The sequence below is a fragment of the Oncorhynchus mykiss genome, chromosome 16 (genome assembly GCF_013265735.2).
Source record: "Oncorhynchus mykiss isolate Arlee chromosome 16, USDA_OmykA_1.1, whole genome shotgun sequence".
NCBI lineage: Eukaryota > Metazoa > Chordata > Actinopteri > Salmoniformes > Salmonidae > Oncorhynchus > Oncorhynchus mykiss.
This window is the reverse complement of record NC_048580.1, coordinates 29,540,123-29,563,659: the sequence shown is the minus strand read 5'-3', so window position 1 is coordinate 29,563,659 and position 23,537 is coordinate 29,540,123. Positions and strand designations below refer to the sequence as shown.

General features: G+C 41.7%; 1 protein-coding gene across 2 annotated transcripts in view; it reads right to left on the bottom strand.

The window, feature by feature from the left end:
* LOC110491797 (transient receptor potential cation channel subfamily M member 4) overlaps positions 1-23,537 on the bottom strand; it is a 94,970-nt gene that overhangs the window by 65,352 nt on the left and 6,081 nt on the right. For both annotated transcript variants that reach the window (XR_005036502.1, XM_021565561.2), the window contains exons 3-9: positions 23,196-23,373; positions 10,819-10,999; positions 8,138-8,307; positions 7,282-7,459; positions 5,089-5,153; positions 4,706-4,939; positions 4,344-4,446 (exon numbers count right to left, since the gene is read on the bottom strand). Coding sequence is in view for 1 of the 2 variants with exons in the window: in XM_021565561.2 (XP_021421236.2) it covers positions 4,344-4,446; positions 4,706-4,939; positions 5,089-5,153; positions 7,282-7,459; positions 8,138-8,307; positions 10,819-10,999; positions 23,196-23,373 (1,109 nt within the window). In the remaining variant the exon portion in view is untranslated. The remainder of the gene's footprint in view (positions 1-4,343; positions 4,447-4,705; positions 4,940-5,088; positions 5,154-7,281; positions 7,460-8,137; positions 8,308-10,818; positions 11,000-23,195; positions 23,374-23,537) is intronic.

Below are 23,537 nucleotides of genomic sequence, written 5' to 3'. Positions count from 1 at the left end.
TGGTGACCTAGAGGCCGGAGAGGGAGTACACGTGACACACAAACTTTCTTTAGGCAATTTTTTTTACCGATAGGCCTACCACATAATTTGTAGTAGGACAACAAGCAGAATATATTTTATTGATAGTAGGCTATTGTAGCATTTCCTACTCATTATAGTTATTTTTTGATATCACAAAACATGTACAGTGCATTCGGAAAGTATTCAGACCCCTAGACTTTTTCCACATTTTGTTACATTGCAGTCTTATTCTAAAATGGATGAAATATTTTTACACACAATACCCCATTATGACTAAGCAAAAACTGTTCTTTAGAAGTTTTGCAAATGTATTAAATATAAAAAACTGAAAAATCACATTTACATAAATGTTCAGATCCTTTACTCAGTACTTTGTTGACGCACCTTTGGCAGCGATTACAGCCTTGAGTTTTCTTGGGTATGACACTACAAGTTTGGCACACCTGTGCTAATCTGAAAACAAGACTCCCTAAATTGTATCAGCATATCGATTGCGCAACCAGGGCTGGTAAAACCTTGGATCATTGCTATTCTAACTTCCGCGATGCATATAAGGCCCTGCCCCGCCCTCCTTTCGGAAAAGCTGACCACGACTCCATTTTGTTGCTCCCTGCCTACAGACAAAAGCTAAAACAAGAAGCTCCCACGCTGAGGTCTGTTCAACGCTGGTCCGACCAATCTGATTCCACGCTCCAAGACTGCTTCCATCACGTGGACTGGGATATGTTTCGTATTGCGTCAAACAACAACATTGACGAATACGCTGATTCGGTGAGCGAGTTCATTAGAACGTGCGTTGAAGATGTCGTTCCTATAGCAACGATTAAAACATTCCCAAACCAGAAACCGTGGATTGATGGCAGCATTCGCGTGAAACTGAAGGCGCGAACCACTGCTTTTAATCAGGGCAAGGTGACCGGAAACATGACCGAACACAAACAGTGTAGCTATTCCCTCCGCAAGGCAATCAAACAAGCTAAGTGTCAGTATAGAGACAAAGTCGAATCGCAATTCAACGGCTCAGACAGAAGAGGTATGTGGCAGGGTCTACAGTCAATCACGGATTACAAAAAGAAAACCAGCCCAGTCACGGACCAGGATGCCTTGCTCCCAGGCAGACTAAATAACTTTTTTGCCCGCTTTGAGGACAATACAGTGCCACTGACACGGCCCGCAACCAAATCATGCGGACTCTCCTTCACTGCAGCCGAGGTGAGTAAAACATTTAAACGTGTTAACCCTCGCAAGGCTGCAGTCCCAGACGGCATCCCCAGCCGTGCCCTCAGAGCATGCGCAGACCAGCTGGCTGGTGTGTTTACGGACATATTCAATCAATCCCTATCCCAGTCTGCTGTTCCCACATGCTTCAAGAGGGCCACCATTGTTCCTGTTCCCAAGAAAGCTAAGGTAACTGAGCTAAACGACTACCGCCCCGTAGCACTCACTTCCGTCATCATGAAGTGCTTTGAGAGACTAGTCAAGGACCATATCACCTCCACCCTACCTGACACCCTAGACCCACTCCAATTTGCTTACTGCCCAAATAGGTCCAAAGACGATGCAATCTCAACCACACTGCACACTGCCCTAACCCATCTGGACAAGAGGAATACCGATGTGAGAATGCTGTTCATCGACTACAGCTCAGCATTTAACACCATAGTACCCTCCAAACTCGTCCTCAAGCTCGAGACCCTGGGTCTCGACCCCGCCCTGTGCAACTGGGTACTGGACTTCCTGATGGGCCGCCCCCAGGTGGTGAGGGTAGGTAACAACATCTCCACCCCGCTGATCCTCAACACTGGGGTCCCCACAAGGGTGCGTTCTGAGCCCTCTCCTGTACTCCCTGTTCACCCACGACTGCGTGGCCACGCACGCCTCCAACTCAATCATCAAGTTTGCGGACGACACAACAGTGGTAGGCTTGATTACCAACAACGACGAGACGGCCTACAGGGAGGAGGTGAGGGCCCTCAGAGTGTGGTGTCAGGAAAATAACCTCACACTCAACGTCAACAAAACTAAGGAGATGATTGTGGACTTCAGGAAACAGCAGAGGGAACACCCCCCTATCCACATCGATGGAACAGTAGTGGAGAGGGTAGTAAGTTTTAAGTTCCTCTGCGTACACATCACAGACAAACTGAATTGGTCCACCCACACAGACAGCATCGTGAAGAAGGCGCAGCAGCGCCTCTTCAACCTCAGGAGGCTGAAGAAATTCGGCTTGTCACCAAAAGCACTCAGAAACTTCTACAGATGCACAATCGAGAGCATCCTGTCGGGCTGTATCACCGCCTGGTACGGCAACTGCTCCGCCCACAACCGTAAGGCTCTCCAGAGGGTAGTGAGGTCTGCACAACGCATCACCGGGGACAAACTACCTGCCCTCCAGGACACCTACACCACCCGATGTCACAGGAAGGCCATAAAGATCATCAAGGACAACAACCACCCGAGCCACTGCCTGTTCACCCCGCTATCATCCAGAAGGCGAGGTCAGTACAGGTGCATCAAAGCTGCGACCGAGAGACTGAAAAACAGCTTCTATCTCAAGGCCATCAGACTGTTAAACAGCCCACACTAACATTGAGTGGCTGCTGCTGCCAAAACACTGACTCAACTCCAGCCACTTTAATAATGGGAATTGATGGGAATTGATGTAAAATATATCACTAGCCACTTTAAACAATGCTACTTAATATCATGTTTACATACCCTACATTATTTCTCATATGTATACGTATATACTGTACTCTATATCATCTACTGCATCTTTATGTAATACATGTATCACTAGCCACTTTAAACTATGCCACTTTGTTTACATACTCATCTCATATGTATATACTGTACTCGATACCATCTACTGCATCTTGCCTATGCCACTCTGTACCCTGCCTAAATGACTACCAACCCGTAGCACTCACATCTGTAGCCATGAAGTGCATTGAAAGGCTGGTCATGGCTCACAACACCATTATCCCAGAAACCCTAGACCCACTCAAATTTGCATACCGCCCCAACAGATCCACAGATGATGCAATCTCTATTGCACTGTCCTTTCACACCTGGACAAAAGGAACACCTATGTGAGAATATTATTCATTGACTACAGCTCAGCATTCCAACACCATAGTGCCCTCAAAGCTCATCACTACGCTACGGACCCTGGGACTAAACACCTCCCTCTGCAACTGGACCCTGGACTTCCTAACAGGCCGCCCCCAGGTGGTAAGGGTTGGTAACAACACATCCGCCACGGTGATCCTCAACACGGGGGCCCCTCAGGGGTGCGGGCTCAGTCCCCTCCTGTACACCCTGTTCACTCATAACTGCATGGCCAGGCACGACTCCAACACCATCATTAAATTTGCCGATGACACAACAGTTGTAGGCCTGATCACCGACAACGATGAGACAGCCTATAGTGAGCAGGTCAGAGACTTGACCATGTGGTGCAAGGACAACAACCTCTCCCTCAACGTGATCAAGACAAAGGAGATGATATTGGACTACAGGAAAAGGAGGACCGAGCACGACCCCATTCTCATCGACGGGCTGTAGTAGAGCAGGTCCACATCACCAACAAACTAACATGGTCCAAGCACACCAAGACAGTCGTGAAGAGGGCACAACAACACCTATTCCCCCTCAGGAGACTGAAAAGATTTGGTATGGGTCCTCAGATCCTCAAAATATTCTACAGCTGCACCATCAAGAGCATCCTGATAGGATGCATCACTTTCTGGTATGGCAACTGCTTGGCTTCCGGCCGCAAGGCACTACAGAGGGTAGTGTGTACGGCCCAGTACATCACCGGGGCCAAGCTTCCTGCCATCCCGGACCTCTATACCAGACAGTGTCAGAGGAATGCTCTAAAAATACTCTCTGTTATTATCTATGCATAGTCACTTTAATAATTCTACCTACATGTACATATTACCTCTATTAACTTGACTAACCGGAGCACATTGACTCTGTACCGGTACACGTGATGGTATACAGGTATATAGCCTCGCTATTGGTATTTTACTGCTGCACTTTAATAATTTGTTTCTATTATTTCTTACTTTTTTTGTATTTTTCTTAAAACTGGATTGTTGGTTAAGGGCTTGGAAGCATTTCACTGTAAGGTCTACACCTGTTTTATTCGGTTCATGTGACAAATAACATTTGATTTGATTTGGAATTATGTCCTGCATCAGCTTATACAGTATGGATCAGCAGTGTGAACTGTGGATACATATGGGCTGAAGTCAAATTATTCCACTCATGCAATGCTTGCATTCGCGAAACAGGGGTGATACGGTGTATCATACCTCTAACCAAGGCTTTGAGCAAGACCGTGTCAAAGTCATCTGGTCCCTCCTGCTCTCCATGGTAGACAGTGATCAGATCCCTGTTCAGGTAGATGCTCAGAACCTGTGAACATGGGATAGGAGGAGAGATGCTGAGGTGTAGGTGAAAATAGTATGATGACCAGTTTGGCAAACACTGTTCAAGGGCAATATTTGAGAGGCTCTTTATTGTGGTCGGGCTTTTCAAAACCTATCCAATCCTTTCACCTGTTTGTGGTAATGAGGGAAAGGAGATGAAGAGAGGAAGCCGTGAAAGACCATGCTTAGCTGAGAAAATTACCCTGTGCAGCAAAATACTGTCACACATTCTCCCCTGCTCTTACCCGTTCTACCAGTTTGTCTATCTCTGTTTCGGACGGAAAGTGCTTCCTAACCCTCTCGGCCACTCTGTCTTTAAGGTCCACACTAGGTCCCGCCTCACCCTCCCCCTCGGTGGAGGACAGGACAGGGGGCGCAGACGATAGGCTCTCCAGGACGTCACTGACGAGGTCGGCCACACCACCCGACCCCGCCAGCACCAGCCAGGGCATGGAGTTCCTCAGAGAGAGATCCAACCGCTGGGAAGGAGAGAGAGGGAAGAGGGGAGGGTGATATACAAGCCTTGCAATATACACAGATAGCAATGAGCAACTAATAGATTGATCATCAAAAAGGGTTTGTAAATAAAACTACTCAGACTATAAGAAATTAAGTCATGTGATTGTACCTCCAGCATGGTTGTCTCTCCTGATATCAGCATGCACAGGACGGGGATGTCAATGCTTCCACTGCCTGACAGACAGACGTTCAGAAATGATTACAACTTCCAACAAAAACAACTGAGTAACAGCTTGAAATTTCTCAAAAGTTTCTGTTGGCTATACATGACTATTTGTGGCAGGTAAACTAAGAAAGCACTAGTGTATTACAGGGTTCCTACACAGATAAGAGAAACATAATGTTAAGAATACCAAAGTTTTTAGCGCAATGCGTTTTGTTAATGTGTGTCACTGCACTCAAAGAATTAATCGTCTAAGATGACCTTTTCAACTCTGTGTGCTTGCATTTACTTTTTGATAAGCTCATTGAAAAGACATGATGTGACATGTAATGGCTAGCCCGGCATGCTCTCCTACACTTGGCAGAAGAACTAGACTATGCCATGGCTGAGGTCCAACAGATGCCATAGTTGTAAAATCGTATTATCATGCATGCAGTGCTGTTCTATCACCACAGGATGGCATAGTGTGCACTTTCACGATGTCAACCTGAAAATGCAATAGCTACTCTAGGCATTTCAGTAGACAACTAGGTGATGTCAGAGGTCATAGACTATAATAACAGCATTGAATGGTTATAATGCCATTGATTATTTAATTTTTTTAAGTTACTATATACATATCTTTTTCAATACATTTTTTGGGGGGGACCTTTTTATTTATTTATTTTAATTCACCAGGTAGGCCAGTTGAGAACAAGTTCTCATTTACAACTGCGACCTGGACAAGATAATGCAAAGCAGTGCGACACAAACAATAACACAGAGTTACACATGGAATACAGTCAATAACACAATAGAAAAAGTCTATATACAGTGTGTGCAAATGAGGTAAGATAAGGGAGGTAAGGCAATAAATAGGCCATAGTGGCAAAATAATTACAATTTAGCAATTAAACACTGGAGTGATAGATGTGCAGAAGTTAGTGAGGGAGATATGAGTCTCCAGCTTCAGTGATTTTTGCAATTCGTTCCAGTCATTGGCAGCAGAGAACTGAAAGGAAAGGCGGCCAAAAGTCGAATTGGCTTTGGGGGTGACCAGTGAAATATACCTGCTGGAGCGTGTGCTACGGGTGGGTGCTGCTATGGTGACCAGTGAGCTGAGATAAGGTGGGGCTTTACCTAGCAAAGACTTACAGATGACCTGGAGCCAATGGGTTTGGCGACGAATATGAAGCGAGGGCCAGCCACCGAGAGCCAGCCAACGAGAGCATACAGGTCGCAGTGGTGGGTAGTATATGGGGCTTTGGTGACAAAATGGATGGCACTATGATAGACTGCATCCAATTTGCTGAGTAAAGTGTTGGAGGCTATTTTGTAAATGACATCGCCGAAGTCAAGGATCGGTAGGATAGTCAGTTTTACGAGGGTATGTTTGGCAGCATGAGTGAAGGATGCTTTGTTGCAAAATAGGAAGTCGATACTAGATTTCATTTTGGATTGGAGATGCTTAATGTTAGTCTGGAAGGAGAGTTTAAAGTCTAACCAGACACCTAGGTATTTGTAGTTGTCCACATATTCTAAGTCAGAACCGTCCAGAGTAGTGATGCTGGACGGGCGGGCAGGTGCGGGCAGCGATCGGTTGAAGAGCATGCATTTAGTTTTACTTGCATTTAAGAGCAGTTGGAGGCCACGGAAGGAGAGTTGTATGGCATTGAAGCTCGTCTGGAGGTTAGTTAACACAGTGTCCAAAGAAGGGCCAGAAGTATTTAGAATCCCTGTGGTAACGCAAGATTAATCATCCTCTAGAATTCAAATGAATACTAGTATAAGTAATATGGTAATAGCTTGGTGTTGCCACCTGACAGCCTGGCTTTAACCTATCCAGTTCAACCAGAACCAACAGAGACAAAAGGAGGCCCTTTCAATGAGGTGATCACTGATCTAACATGATTGTCCAGTCATTCTGATGAGTGATTACTTCAAGAAAGGAGGAGGAAAGGATGAATTTTGGATAGGATGAAGCCACGCAGTCAGGTGGCAACAACAAGCTAAAACCATATACTAGTATGGATTCAAATAAAGATGCCCTCCAACGGAAGTAGTGCCCTTATTTCTCACATGGTTTACCTGAGGCACGTGCTTTTGTTTAGCCTGAATTACATAGACTAAATTGACGTATTTGAATCCAACGTCTCTCACCCCAGATGCCTGTGCGCTGATGGGAAATATAATCCTCCAGCCGGGCCCTGAAGCTTGCCTCGCCCCCTCTGCGGCCTACACTCCCATCATCCACCAGAAGAAAGGCCTGGTAGTTGTTGTCCAGGCAACATGAGTCACGGGACGTGTTCTGGAAGTAGTACCTAGCAGGGAAGCTACCCTGGAAGAGGGGGAAACAAGACATGGTCAGAACATGAGGGCTTTTCATACTGTGACTGGAACGAATTGCAAAAATTGCTGAAGTTGGAGACGTATCTCCCTCACTAACTTTAAACATCAGCTATCTGAGCAGCTAACCGATCGCTGCAGCTGTACACAGCCCATCTGTAAATAGTCCATCCAATCTACCTACCTCATCCCCATATTGTTCTTATTGACTTTTTTGCTCTTTTGCCCACCAGTATTTCTACTTGCACATCATCATCTGCACATCTATCACTCCAGTCTTAATTTGCTGAATTGTAATTACTTGGCCTATATACTATGGCCTATTTATTGCCTTACCTCCTCATGCCATTTGCACACACTGTATATATACTTTTTTCCTATTGTGTTATTGACTGTACGTTTGTTTATTCCATGTGTAACTCTGTGTTGTTGTTTGTGTCGCACTGCTTTGCTTTATCTTGGCCAGTTCGCAGTTGTAAATTAGAACTTGTTCTCAACTGGCCTACCTGGTTAAATAAAGATGAAATAAAAAAATTAAAAAATAAAACCGAGCCAAGCCAAGATATCCACCATCATTTCCACCATAGTTTCTTAAACTATGCTGAAAAAGACAATGTGAAAAGGAAATATCTGAGTTAGCAGTTTGGTTCGGCACGATAGCGTGCATTACCTGCGGATTGACCAGCTGCTGGCGGTTGTGGACCAGGCCCCATGGAGCGATGCCCAGAGCCACCACCTTGTTCAGGGAGACAGATGAGGCAGCGGTGGCATGGTCCCTTACCGCTTCCCCTACACACCTCCCTACACCCTCACGCAGGCCTCCAGTCAGTATCCACGCTCCTGTAGTAGGTGTGTGTGAGAGAGAGAAAGAAAGAGAGGGGAGAATATCATGGGATGTTATTACATGATCTAGTATATTTCCAGTTCAAAGTGGTAAGATGGTATTACATTGACAAGTAATGATGGTTACTTGGAGCAAATATGATTCAAGAGAAATAGCTAATAAAGTTAGCAGACGATTCTGTCATTGTCAGTTGCTTTCTAGGAAAACAACTGAGTAGGCCTAATGTTGTAGATTTTTGTTAAGGGATTTTTATGAATAATGACTAAATTATGTATGCAATCAGAAATCAGAACTATGACTAAACAGAATACTACTATGTTACTGTATGGATGTATGAATCTTATTATAATCATAATACTGAATGTAATGTGTGTAGTTTTCGTCCAGAATTAGAAGGACTATCTGTTCCTTGTTAGCAACGAATGGAGCTATCGTCAGACTGGCTGGAATGCTGTGTTCCTTACAGGACTTCCTGTCTCTACCCAGGGTGGGGAGAGACTTTGGGCTTGTAGTAGATTGTTTAACAGGTGGCAGACAATGTGGGAAGGCTTGTGAACTATTTCGCCATTATATCGGAGAGAAGGAGGAGCAGACTTCAAAACACTATGACGAAATGTGATATAAACCAATGTACATTGTATTATGATCAGTACTCTCGAGAATAAACGCTATTGATTGATTTTGAGACTGGTCTCTGTCCATTTTATGCAAATAAGTATCTTACAAATTCTTAGAAATGCACAGAGTGTTATAATTGAATTGGTTGATGAACAAATAGGAATATAATTCCTTTAACAATTTTGTAGAACGGTGAGGCAACTTTTATAGAGACCAAATGTTACAAAAAACAAGTCATGGCAACTCACTCACTCATTATCACTGGTTCTTTAGTCATAATTTTCAATATTTAATTCAGGATTATTGATTGTCTAAATACATCTGTCCTCTCCTCGTACTTCTCCGTACTGAGCCAATTACTCTCTCTTTCCTCCCACTCTTAAGTTCAAAGTTATTTGTGCTTGCATCAGCAGTAGCTTTTAACCAAGATAATGGTGGGTGTCGTATGTGAAGCTGGAGTGTGGGAGTGGTAGTAGTGGGAGTAGAGCTTCTCAATGAAGTGCTAAAATCCAGAGCGTCTCATATAAAGGGCTCCTGAGTGGCGCAGTAGTCTAAGGCACTGCATCTCAGAGGTTGAGGTGTCACTACAGACACCCTGGTTTGAATCCAGGCTGTGTCACAACTGGCCCGTGATTGGGAGTCCCATAGAGTGGCGCACAAATCCCCAGCGTCGTCCGGGTTTGGCGGTGTAGGCCATCATTGTAAATAAGAATTTGTTCTTAACTGACTTGCCTAGTTAAATAAAGGTTAAATGTAAAATATATATATATATATATTAAAGGAACGTTATATATTGCATAACATAGGAGGCTGAAACACAGCAAAGGTGAATTTAAAAATAATAATAAACCCACTTACTAATAAGCTAGATGGAGCAGAATACCTAGAGATATGAACCCCTTGGGGGGAGACAATTCATGCGATTGTATGTCTTGAAAGACCCCTCTTCTTCTTATGATAATGACAGGTTTGAGAGCAAGGTTTTCCAAATATTCAGTCATCCTAGTATATTCAAAGGGTCACGGGAAAATTCAAAAAGGATCAGAAAGGTGGGTCACAGCTTGTACAACTTTGGTAACCACTGGGTCAGAGTGTAGAGGGCGGGACAGCTGAGAACAGTAGTGGATTTCCACGATTCCCTATCACCCCTCGGGGTATGGGACTAATTTGGAGTACAATGACCATTTCCTCTCTCCTGAAGTGACAAGGCCACCAGCTACTTGTCGTTCTTCAGAAGTCCCTCTGAGGCCTAAGAGTTCAAGACAAAACAATAAATATGCTCACACTCACTGTGGTATTGCACGGCGAGAGAGTTGTATAGCGGTTGTGCAAGGCAGAGGTCATACAGTAATGTGAGAATTGTCTTCAGTTACAGTTTCAGTTACAGGCTAGGTTGTAGCAACCTCATGATGGGTTAGGGAAAATTTGAGTATCATGTCGTAGCTTAAACCTGTCAATGTTACATTGACATGACTGAATGGAATATAAATGACATGATGTAATAGAAATAATAAAAATAATATAAGGTATGCTCATAAAAAAATTATAATAACTGACATCCGTCATCTTAAATCGCCGCTACTGACCACAGTATATCAAAAATCTCCCCCTACTCATTATGATTTGCAAAAGCGGATGTGCACAAAGGTGGCGGCCTCCATGGACTTAATACGTTTTCTGTATTGTAGCTTTCTCAACGTTACCCTCTTTTTATATCTGTATTTAGCCCAGTATACATGATCCCAATTGAACAATGTTGTGCGCCATAGTTTAAAAACTCTGTAGATTGTTTTAGCACTATTGCGTCATATCTGTATTCTGCCATCTTTATGCACATGCGTGTTCAGAAAGTGCCATTGAGTAAGGAGAGGAGGCGGTTCCATCAGTACCTGTGCTCTGGGAGGCTTTGACCAATCCCTGCCTCAGGACCTCCCGTACCCACGTCTTGACCTTTGCTCTCCCCTCCCCGCTCACCACTGACACCACCAGGTTGGGCGGAGGTAGCCCCCAGTGGGCCATCATCAGGGTGTAGACGATGGAAGGAGGGGTGTCCCACGAGAGACGCAGGAACTAGGGGAGAGAAAGAATAGTACATGCCAATAGTAGACAGTCTATACAATAATATTGTATAAAGTATATAGTATAGTATACTCTCTTCATCTCCTTCCCTTCATCTGCACTAATGTAAAAGATCTGTGTCTCTGCTCTATCATTACTACCATAAAGCCATAGTAATGATGATTAATCAATTCAAGAACAAAATGAATGTTGACAGGAGAAAGAAAGCAGCATGAAAGATGGAAGCAGCAGAGAGGGAAACAGTCAGACAAGCACATACATAGTGAGAGAAAGCAAATAGATCTATAGTGGTTCCTCCTTTAAAAGTTGTGTCATACTGCGGCACACCCTGGTGCTGCTGCAGCATTCTGTGGCATGTTATCTATTTGTCAGCCATTTTTTCTGTTAATAAATCCTTAGAGCTACCCCCTACTTTTTTCAATTCCCGCCTGAAGACATACCCAAATCTAACAGCCTGTAGCTCAGGCACAGAACCAAGGATATGCATATTCTTGGTACCATTTGAAAGAAAACACTCTGAAGTTTGTGTAAATGTGAATTGAATGTAGGAGAATATAACACAATATATCTGGTTTAGATAATACAATGAAAAAAAACATGTTTTTTATTGATATTGTTATTATCTTTAAAATGAACAAGATAAAACAAACATTCAGATAGGATGATGGGGACAATTTCAGTGAAAAACATTGGAGGGCAACAGTACTTGTGCAAAGTTTCAGAATGATAACTTCCAAAATGAGTGTGCTACATGACATGAAGTGACCCAGGTGTCCCACTCAAGTAGCCAAAATGTACCCAAATGGCCAAATTGGTGAAGTTATACATTTTGAAATGGAATAACTATATACAAAATACCAAAATGGTATTCTAACACCCCCCCCCCCAAAAGAGAGAAAAAACATGAAGAAAAAAGATATACATTTACAAAATAACACTTTCTCAGTCCTCGACACAATATTATGCTGCTGATGCCAGGTGCCATAGCACATCCATGCCTGCAGAAATACATTTGCGCAGATGAACACCACTTGTGGCAGGAGCTGGATGAACCAGCTTCTGTGGGGAATGGACACCTTGGCACTGGGGGCTCCCATTCGGAGTCAGTGTCACTGTGAAAGAAAATGTCCAGTTAGAATAGTTTCACATATGAGCCCTGTATCAACAGGTATAATAAACAGATATATATAGAGTACAGGGAACATAAGGTTGGATATATTATTATAGACCTGCTAGATCTACTGTCTCATTTATATTATGACAGACCAGCTAGATCTACTGTCTATTTTATATTATGACATTTCAGCTAGATCTGTCTCCATTATATTATGACAGACTAGCTAGATCTACTGTCTTTATTATATTACAACAGACCAGCTGTATCTACTGTCTCCATTTCACTTTGGCCATTGTTGTGGGCCTGCCCTCCCCTCAACAGCCTCAAATAGGCAATTTCATTTCACAAATAATATTTTATATTATTAATTTCAAACAACGGCATTAGCATGAGAAGAACTTACCAGTCCAAATTGTGTGTACATCTGTATATCTAGACTTAGATTTCCCTGACTTAGTCACCATACTGATTGATATATAAACAGCTGAATATGCGCTTTACCAAAACACCGCTGTGCGCAACATGCGTTGCTCTTTCCGTAATGAAACTTCATTGGCGAATGACCCTCTTTACGCCGGAGTTTACTCCATGGGTTGGTCTTCCAACACATAAACATTACATATTGCCGTTTACCTCAGCTCATTGGCTATCTACCCAGCTAGATTTCAAGACGATCAGTGGTCATTGGGTTAAAATACAGTCAATCAACGAAACAGCGGGCAAATCATTGGTGCACAATGATGTCATTACTTGTTGTCTTCAAATCGGTTTCTTACAGTCAATACGTCCCGCGAAATGACCCATCAGGTTTGGTTGTGTTACAAACAAACCAGTTAATTGCAATGAAACCAAACATGACTGGAAAAGTCACGTTCTGTGTGTGTATTTACCTCGAGTGTGTCATCGAAAATGGAATGAGACGGAATTCACGACACAAGCGGTTCACAAAATGTTTTGTGTTAGGCTATAAAAATGGATTTGATCAAACAATGAGCATTGGGATTGCAAACAGAGGAAGATCGTCAAAGGTAAACTATTTATTTTATTGCAGTTTGTGATTTTGTTACACCTGTGCTGGTTGAAATCGTTGTTTTTTTATGGGGCTCTATCCTCAGATAATCGCATCGTATTCTTTCGCAATAAATCCTTTTTTAAATCTGACAACGCAGTTGGATTAGCAAGATTCTAGGCTTTCAAAGCATGTGACACTTGTATTTTCATGAATGTTTAATATATGACTATTTATGAAGCGATCACCGTATTTTGTCGAATTTCCGTGCGCAGAGAGGTTAATGTAACTTATTGCTAGTTTGACCACCAGAGGACATCTTTGAGAAGCATTTGATAGTCTTCTGCATTGGCATTATCAGAGAATTTAAAACCTTTTTGTAATAACATAGTATATGGGATTGATAAGAAATTTGGCTTAATTAATTTGATTAATATTATGATGTTTCTATTCAGAGAAAAACAAAAAACAAAACCCTCATGGAATGGAAAATATGGCGCTGTACAATGTGACAGTCAGGAGAAGGCTACAGGATTGGTGCATTCTAAATTGTTTGCCTTCATTAGACAACTTTTTTCCAATATTTCTGTAAATCAGTGATATTTATTCCATAGTAATTCGTTATGGATCCATAACTAAATCAACATCTGCAATTTGAAAGAGTATTTTTATCATTATATTATTAACAAAATGTGTTTATTATGCTTCTGTGCAGTCTACAATACATACTGTAGTAAACATGGGAACGTGCCTAATTCCTTACATCCCGGAAGACCGGGATTCAAATCCCCGATGGGGAGGAAGGAGTAAGCTGTCCTTGTAAATAAGAATTTGTTTTTAACTGATTCCATATGTATTATTTCATAGTTGTGATGTCTTCACTATTATTCTACAATGTAGAAAATAGTAAAAAATAAAGAAATATCCTGGAATTAGTAGGTGGGTCCAAACTTTTAACTGGTACTTGCTTAATTCATTTGATTAATATTATATTTTTTTATATTCCAAGAAAAACTAAAAACCTTCTGGGTTTCCATTAGGATGGAACGGAAAATATGCTGGCAGTACAGTACTGGGCTATTTAGCTAAAGAATCCCCGCAGGGCACGTGCGTGACCGGGGTTCAATTCCCCGACAGGAAGGAGTAGGCTGTCCTTGACTTGCCTAGTTAAATAAAGTTTGCACTAAGAGCATAACATTTCTGCACCCGAATTTTAAAATTATTGTCTAACCAATACCCAAACAGAGATTAAGTGAAAGTAAAAAAACTCATTGATTTATCAAGACCAGTCCCCATGCTTGCCTCAGAGCAGCGTAAAACAGTACTAAAACAGTTGCAGGCTTTTGCTTCTAACTTCAATTTGCTCTTGAAATAAATAAGACCTACACCATTTTTAACAGAACATTATTCAACACTAGTGACACTCATTTCGCCTATGGTAGGCCTAAAAAAAAATATTTTTCAATAACTTAACTCTCCGCCGATAATTACATTTAGAGGATTGGAGGACTCTAAACTAATATCTAAGCGGCATTTCCATTAGATAAGATACTTTTATAATTCTAAAGGAATTAATAATAAATCGCTTTGTTTAAAAAGTAACAATATTTTGAAGATTTTGTTTTTATTTAACCTAGAGTGAGTGAGAAAAAGGCAATTCTTGAACATCACTAATTTGTAAATAAAGCCAGTTTGTTATTTAGAATTATTTTTTAGCAGGCATCACTAGCTTATATTCAGTCAACACATATCTTAAGAATATCATGGAATATTTGACAAATTAATTTCTTATGGATCCATAACTAAATAAACATCAGCATTTTGAAAGAGTATTTTTAATCTATATTCTTCAGTTACACATCCTTGGAATAGCAGAACAGCATAACAAGAACAGCATAACAAGAACAGCATAACGGTCTGGGCAGCCCATGCTGTGCCTGGTGAGCAGTTGGTCAAGTTATGTTATCAGAAGAGGAATGGAAATGTCAGGGTGAACCGATGACCTGACGAACCCGCAACGTATGTTGACTCTGCCTGTCGGAGGTGGAGCTCCAGAGCTCACAAGTGTGCATGGCATGGCATGGATTGTGACTCCATCTCGTTCCTCGCCCATGAGCACCTTCATCAGATGAGCAGAATGGTACCGCCCTGAGCCCCCATAGATTACAGTGACCTGTGATAGAAACGGTAGATCAATTGAGAATGAAAAGTGACTCCAACATACAAATGAGGCGTACACATTTTAAGAATCTAGCTTAATCTTTGGGCTAGGTGTCCCGTCAGCGGGACACCTGTCAACAATTTCTGGTGAAATTGGAGGGCGTGTAATTCAAATAAATAATCTTAAAGATTATGGATATTAAACATCTAGGTACATACAATTGTCTTTTATCGGTTAACTTCTTGAGTGTAGGGGGCAGTATTTTCGTTTTTGGCAACAAAAAAAACATACAGCCTATTTCTCAGGCCCAGAAAATAGAATATGCATATAATTGTCAGATTAGGATAGAAAACACTCCAAAGTTTCCAAAACTGTCAAAATATTGCTTGTGAGTATAACAGAACTGCTATTGCAGGCAAAAACCTGAGGAAAATCCAACAAGGAGGTGCTGAAAGCGCTCTGTTCCAATGGAGCCTTGCCTCCATTTAAAGGGATATCAAGCAGATTCATTTTCCTATGGCTTCCTCAAGCTGGGAAGTCTTTAGACATAGTTTCAGGTTTTTATTTTGAATAATGAGCGATGGCTGTGTCCCAGCAGAGTTTTTCATGCGCAACAGCCATTTTCTCTCTTTCGCCTATGGAAGAAGCTACATTCCGGTTAACATATTATCGATTAAATACTGTAAAAACAACCTGAGGATTGATTATAAAAAACATTTAACATCTTTCGACGCACTTTACGGATACTATTTGGAATTTTAGTCTGTGATGTCGTGACCGCTCAAGCCTGTGGATTTCTGAACATAACGCGCCAAACAAATGGAGGTATTTTGGATATAAAAATAATCTTTATGGAACAAAAGGAACATTTATTGTGTAACTGGGAGTCTCGTGAGTGCAAACATCCGAAGATCATCAAAGGTAAGTGATTTAATTTATTGCTTTTCTTACTTTCATGACCAATCTACTTGGCTGCTAGCTGTTTGTAATATTTTGTCGACTGAGAGAGATGTTCTTACATAAACGCTTGTTATGCTTTCGCCGAAAAGCTTTATTGAAATCTGACACGCCAGGTGGATTATCAACAACCTGTGTTTTGCTATATTGCATGTGTGATTTCATGAAAATTATTATAAATGTATATTTTTAGTAATTTAATTTGAATTTGGCACTCTGCAATTGAGCGGATGTTGATGAAAAGGATCCCGCTAAAGGGATGGGTGCATCCAGAAGTTAAAAGCTTAAATTCTTGTTAATCTTACTGCATTGTCCGATTTACAATAGGCTTTACAGCGAAAGCATGCCATGCGATTCTTTGAGGACAGCGTCCCAGATCAACATATTTTTAAACCAGCACAGGCTTCATAAAATCACAAATAGCGATTAAGGCTATAGATTCTGGCCAACAGCCAGTGAGATTGCAGAGCGCCAAATTCAAATACAGAAATACTCATTATAAAAATTCAGAAAACAAAACATATTTTACACAGGTTTAAAGATTAACTTCTTGTGAATCCAACCACGATGTCAGATTTAAGAAATGCTTTACGGCGAAAGCATACCTTACGGTTATTTGATAACAGGTTTAAAGTACACAATTATCGATTTTATTACACAGTATGCCTACACATTGATTGGCTATATACCTTCTTTTTTATATAAAATGCTCTGAAACCAAAATACCTTTAGTTTTGGGTATCCTCTCAGCACCGGCTCATTTTCAAGTCCTCTGGTGGTTACAGTCCTAACTCTGGAACGGATAGCACCATAGAAAGAAGCTGGCTTGATGAAAACGATGAAGAAATCAGAGATATGCTGGACCCTGTCAGAGAGGTGTTTCTGGGTACACATCACTTATTTCTATGTAGGATTATAGCAATATTTTGTTACGTTTAAGGCCTATTTACCTGTATATTTCTATTATTGTACCTAAATGTATTTTTTCTTCTCCAAATGCAGACAATGACCCAAAACACACTGCCGCAAGGTTTTGCATTGCAAATGAGGGCATAAACTGGGTCAAGACGCCAGCAGAGTAAGTAGACCTTTATGTAGTAAAATAAAGGTTAAATACAAATAAGTAAAAGACCTACAAAACCTTCGGTAGGCCTACGGTATGTTTAAAAAAAAAAAAATTGCTCTGTACTGCAGCGCCAGCTGTGCCACCAGAGACTCTGGGTTCGTGCCCAGGCTCTGTCGCAACCGGGAGGTCCGTGGGGCGACGCACAATTGGCCCAGCGTCGTCCGGGTTAGGGAGGGCTTTGCCGGTAGTGATATCCTTGTCTCCGCGCGCCAGCGACTCCTGTGGCGGGCCGGGCGCAGTGCACGCTAACCAAGGTTGCCAGGTGAACGGTGTTTCCTCCGACACATTGGTGCGGCTGGCTTCCAGGTTGGATGCGCGCTGTGTTAAGAAGCAGTGCGGCTTGATTGGGTTGTGTATCGGAGGACGCATGACTTTCAACCTTCGTCTCTCCCGAGCCCGTACGGGAGTTGTAGCGATGAGACAAGATAGTAGATACTAAAAACAATTGGATACCACGAAATTGGGGAGAAAAAGGGCTAAAATTTAAAAAACAATAATAATAATTAATCTATACATGTTGGTTTCCTGATTTAAACATGATCGAACTTGTTTGGCATCAACTGAAAACATTCATCCGTAACTCTGCCAAGCCGACAAGCAAAGATGAACTAGTCAAGGCCATCAAGATGTTTTGGCAAGAGAAATTGACGACAGAACAATGCAACAAATACATTCATCTCAGCAAGGTTTTACCTGTGGTCGTGGAGCTGGGTGGAAGTGCGACTAAAATGTAGTTTATATAAACATCCCCATTTGAATGCATTTTTCTCATTATTTTATTAACGAAAGCATAAAGATGTTGATGAAGAAATACTGTACTGCTGTTTTGAGTTAGAAATGTAACACTTTAGAGTGCTTAAGCATCGAATACATTGCAAGTTGAGGGATTTTCACAACAGTGGCCGGGTTATAAAAAGTCTATTGTCCTGCTAATAGGAAACATTTGCATGATGGGCTACACCTGCTACAGTTGTGAAAAACAAGTTTGAAAACCTGTTTTCAAAATGCCTCCAGTTGTCCATACTACTGTAAATAAAAACATAACATCTTGTTTACATTCTTTATTGTGTCACACATAATTTGTATCTAACTTTCCAATTACTTTTAGAGTTTGGGATTTACAAATGTGCACTTTTCAATATTAGTTACATTGTTTTAGTTAGAACGTGCAGACATTTTTTTCTTTAAACTATTGTTTTATGTAGTATGCTACATTTCTGACCAGTTGCAATTGTAAGTAGGGCTAATAAAATAAATCCTACTTCTATTAGGCTGTTAAGCCTAATAGCCTACCTCATCCAGTTAAGTAATTGTATATAGGTCTAGGCTCTGAAGAAATAGACTCCAATTAAGCCCTCTTGTTGTTTGTAAAGTCAAATTAAAATGAATATTATTGTTGAAATGAATTGCTTGACTGGTGTAGGTTCTCTCCATCTGTTGGTGTGCAACACTTGCATAACAAGTTAGCTATATTTTCAGCACCAGCCTCTGTTCACCTCCTATTGATTGCCGCCAGTTGTTTTTTAAATTGAACCTTTATTTAACTAGGCAAGTCAGGTAAGAAAAAAAACGTATTTACAAATGGCGGCCTACTCCGCCCAAACCCGGATGACGCTGGGCCAATTGTGCGCCGCCCTATGGAACTCCCAATCATGGTCGGATGTGATACAGCCTGAATTCGAACAAGGGACTGTAGTAAAGCCTCTTGCACCGAGATGCAATGACTTAGACTGCTGCACCACTCGGGAGCCATGACCAATAAATAAATACATATTTATTTATTTATTTCAGAACACTAACTGTGTGTAGGTAGATACATGTAGGTATTTTGCCTTGCAAAAGTATTCATCCCCCTTGGCGTTTTTCCTATTTTGTTGCATTACAACCTGTAATTATTTGTATTTTTTTTCATGTAATAGACATACACAAAATAGTCCAAATAGGTGAAGTGAAATGAAAATAATTACTTCTTTCAAAAAAATGATAAAAAAATTCAAACGGAAAAGTGGTGCGTGCATATGTATTCACCCCCTTTGCTATGAAACCCCTAAATAAGATCTGGTGCAACCAATTACCTTCAGAAGTCACATAATTAGTACAATAAATTCCACCTGTGTGCAATCTAAGTGTCACGTGATCTCAGTATATATACACCTGTTATGAAATGCCCCAGAGTCTGCAACACCACTCAGCAAGGGGCACCATGAAGACCAATGAGCGCTCCAAACAGGTCAGGGATAAAGTTGTAAAGAAGTACAGATCAGGGTTGGGTTATTAAAAAAATATCTGAAACTTTGATCATTCCACGGAGCACCATTAAATAAAGAATGTCACCACAACAAACCTGCCAAGAGAGGGCCGCCCACCAAAACTCACGGACCAGGCAAGGAGGGCATTAATCAGAGAGGCAACAAAGAGACCAGAGATAACCCTGAAGGAGCTCCAAAGCTTCACAGCGGAGATTGGAGTATTTGTCCATAGAACCACTTTAAGCCGTACACTCCACAGAGCTGGGCTTTACAGAAGAGTGGCCAGGAAAAAGCCATTGCTTAAAGTGTTAGCCAAACGGCATGTGGGAGACTCCCCAAACATATGGAAGAAGGTATTCTGGTCAGATGAGAATAAATTGAGCTTTTTGGCCATCAAGATAAACACTATGTCTGGCGCAAACCCAACACCTCTCATCACCCTGAGAATATCATCCCCACAGTGAAGCATGGTGGTGGCAGCATCATGCTGTAGGGATGTTTTTCATTGGCAGGTGGTCACTGGTCAGAATTTAAGGAATGATGGATGGTGCTAAATACAGGGAAATTCTTGAGAGAAACCTGTTTCAGTCTTCCAGTGATTTGAGACTGGGACCGAGGTTCACCTTCGAGCAGGACAATGATCCCAAGCATACTGCTAAAGCAACAATTGAGATGTTTATTGGGAAACATTTAAATGTCTTGAAATGGCCTAGTCAAAGACCAGACCTCAATCCAATTGAGAATCTGTGGTATGACTGTTTTGCTGTACACCAGTGGAACCCATCCAACTTGAAGGAGCTGGAGCAGTTTTGCCTTGAAAAATGGGCAAACATCCCAGTGGCTAGATGTGCCAAGCTTATAGAGACATACCCGAAGAGACTTGCAGCTATAATTCCTGCAAAAGGTGGCTCAACAAATTATTGACTGGGGGGTGAATAGTTTGTTTTATTACTTGCTTGTTTCACAAAAAATATATTTTGCATCTTCAAAGTGGTAGGCATGTTTGGTAAATAAAATAATACAAACCCCCCCCAAAATATATTTTAATTCCAGGTTGTAAAGTAACAAAATAGGAAAAATGCCAAGGGGGGTGAATACTTTCGGAAACCACTGTAGATGTGGAACGATAGATACAAATGATTAGTTGGGGGGGGGGGATTTTCACCTAGCTCAAGTTGGGCAGGGGCTTCACACCTAGCTCGGCTATTAGACAATTCTTTAGTAAAGGTTGAATAGACTATTGTTCAGCTAATAGCTCATCCTGCTACTATGCTTGTGAAAAACTAATAATAATACTTTTCCCCCTTTGAAGACATGTTGAAGACTACAGTTGATAAAGTGTTTTTGGCCACAATCGGCCCCAACCCCAATTAATACATTTGGGCACAGGCGATAGCGTGCTGGACTTCGGGCCAAAATGTTGAGGGTTCAAAACCTGCTCCCTCCTTGTTTCATTACATTATTATGCCGGTCTCAGAGCAAAAAAACTCCCATCTCGTTCCTCGCGTCATTCTTTTCCTGAGTGGCTCTCTTGTGGGCATGCTGGCAGGATGGACTGTGTTTTATTCTATACAGTGGGGCAAAAGAGTATTTAGTCAGCCACCAATTGTGCAAGTTCTCCCACTTTAAAAGATGAGAGAGGCCTATTTGGTCAATAACAAAAGTTTCAATGCTTTGTTATATACCCTTTGTTGGCAATGACAGAGGTCAAACATTTTCTGTAAGTCTTCACAAGGATTTCACACACTGTTGCTGGTATTTTGGCCCATTCCTCCATGCAGATCTCCTCTAGAGCAGTGATGTTGTGGGGCTGTTGCTGGGCAACACAGACTTTCAACTCCCTCCAAAGATTTTCTAAGGGGTTGAGATCTGGAGACTGGCTAGGCCACTCCAGGACCTTGAAATGCTACTTACGAAGCCACTCCTTCGTTTGGGATCGTTGTCATGCTGAAATACCCAGCCACGTTTCATCTTCAATGCCCTTGCTGATGGAAGGAGGTTTTCACTCAAAATCTCACGATACATGGCCCCATTCATTCTTTCCTTTACACGGATCAGTCATCCTGGTCCCTTTGCAGAAAAACAGCCCCAAAGCATGATGTTTCCACCCCCATGCTTCACAGTAGGTATGGTGTTCTTTGGATGCAACTCAGCATTCTTTGTCCTCCAAACACGACGAGTTGAGTTTTTACCAAAAAGTTCTATTTTGGTTTCATCTGACCATATGACATTCTCCCAATCTTCTTCTGGATCATCCAAATGCTCTCTAGCAAACTTCAGACGGGCCTGGACATGTACTGGCTTAAGCAGGGGGACACGTCTGGCACTGCAGGATTTGAGTCCCTGGCGGCGTAGTGTGTTACTGATGGTAGGCTTTGTTACTTTGGTCCCAGCTCTCTGCAGGTCATTCACTAGGTCCCCCCGTGTGGTTCTGGGATTGTATGTCTTCCATTTCCTAATAATTGCTCCCACAGTTGATTTCTTCAAACCAAGCTGCTTACCTATTTCAGATTCAGTCTTCCCAGCCTGGTGCAGGTATACAATTTTGTTTCTGGTGTCCTTTGACAGCTCTTTGGTCTTGGCCATAGTGGAGTTTGGAGTGTGACTGTTTGAGGTTGTGGACAGGTGTCTTTTATACTGATAACAAGTTCAAACAGGTGCCATTAATACAGGTAACAAGTGGAGGACAGATGAGCCTCTTAAAGAAGTTACAGGTCTGTGAGAGCCAGAAATATTGCTTGTTTGTAGGTGACCAAATACTTATTTTCCACCATAATTTGCAAATAAATTCATTAAAAATCCTACAATGTGATTTTCTGGATTTTTTTTCTAATTTTGTCTGTCATAGTTGAAGTGTACCTATGATGATATTACATGCCTCTCATCTTTTTAAGTGGGAGAACTTGCACAATTGGTGGCTGACTAAATCTTTTTTTGCCCCACTGTATATATGAATTACAAATCAGCCTTTACTTAAACCAAGGTTTCTAGTTTTTTGCATAGTTACAATGTGTAATCATTGATGTCCCAGGAGCAGGAGTGGTAAACACTGTTGAAGTGTATAATTGTAATACATACATGCAGACACAGCATCATTCAAAGAATGGAGTTTGATACACCTGGTATTGGATATGACTGAAAAAAAACATCCTAAATAGCGATTTTCATAAATGTACTCTATAACAAAACAATATGCACAATCGTTTGTCTCTACATTAACTAACATATTCCTCTCAATTGTACATTTTTTGCTTGACTCGTTATGACGTTATAATTACTTACATTTGCTTCCACCATAGTGTTTTGTCAGCCATCTTTGAAAGTCACCAGGGATGGGTGGCTCGCGTCAAATTCGTCATTAGAACCACTCGGAGTGATTGGTCATATAAAAACCTTGGGACCCAAATACATAATGAGTGTTTTCACTCCCCCTTGCGGTGGTCTGGAGCAATGCAGCCGTGACGCTGGGTACCTCTAAGTCCAGCGGTGTAAGCTCGCAACTTTTAAAGGAGGAAACACTGTAGAGAGAGGGAGAAGCATACAGACAGAGAGAAAGACAGACACCTACTTTGCTGTGTCTCTTGCTGGCACCGGCGAACTCCAGCTCTCCGAAGGCGTCGGTGGGGTACTCTGAGGAATGCTGGGAGCTGTCCCAGTGGCTGACGATGGCTGTGCTGAAATAGTCCCCCAGAGCCACTGACTCATGGGTGTCCCGCGTACCCCCACACTGACACAGCCTGCCATTACTAAAGGAGAGGAAATGGGACAATCAGCAGCAGCATACGAAAATATTCATTATTACTTTGATCATTTACATTATAAGAATAACATATTCATCATTACTATATTCAAGCTTTACACAGTTATTGGCCTCCTGAGCTTGCATTATTTTGAGCAATAGGTGAAAAAT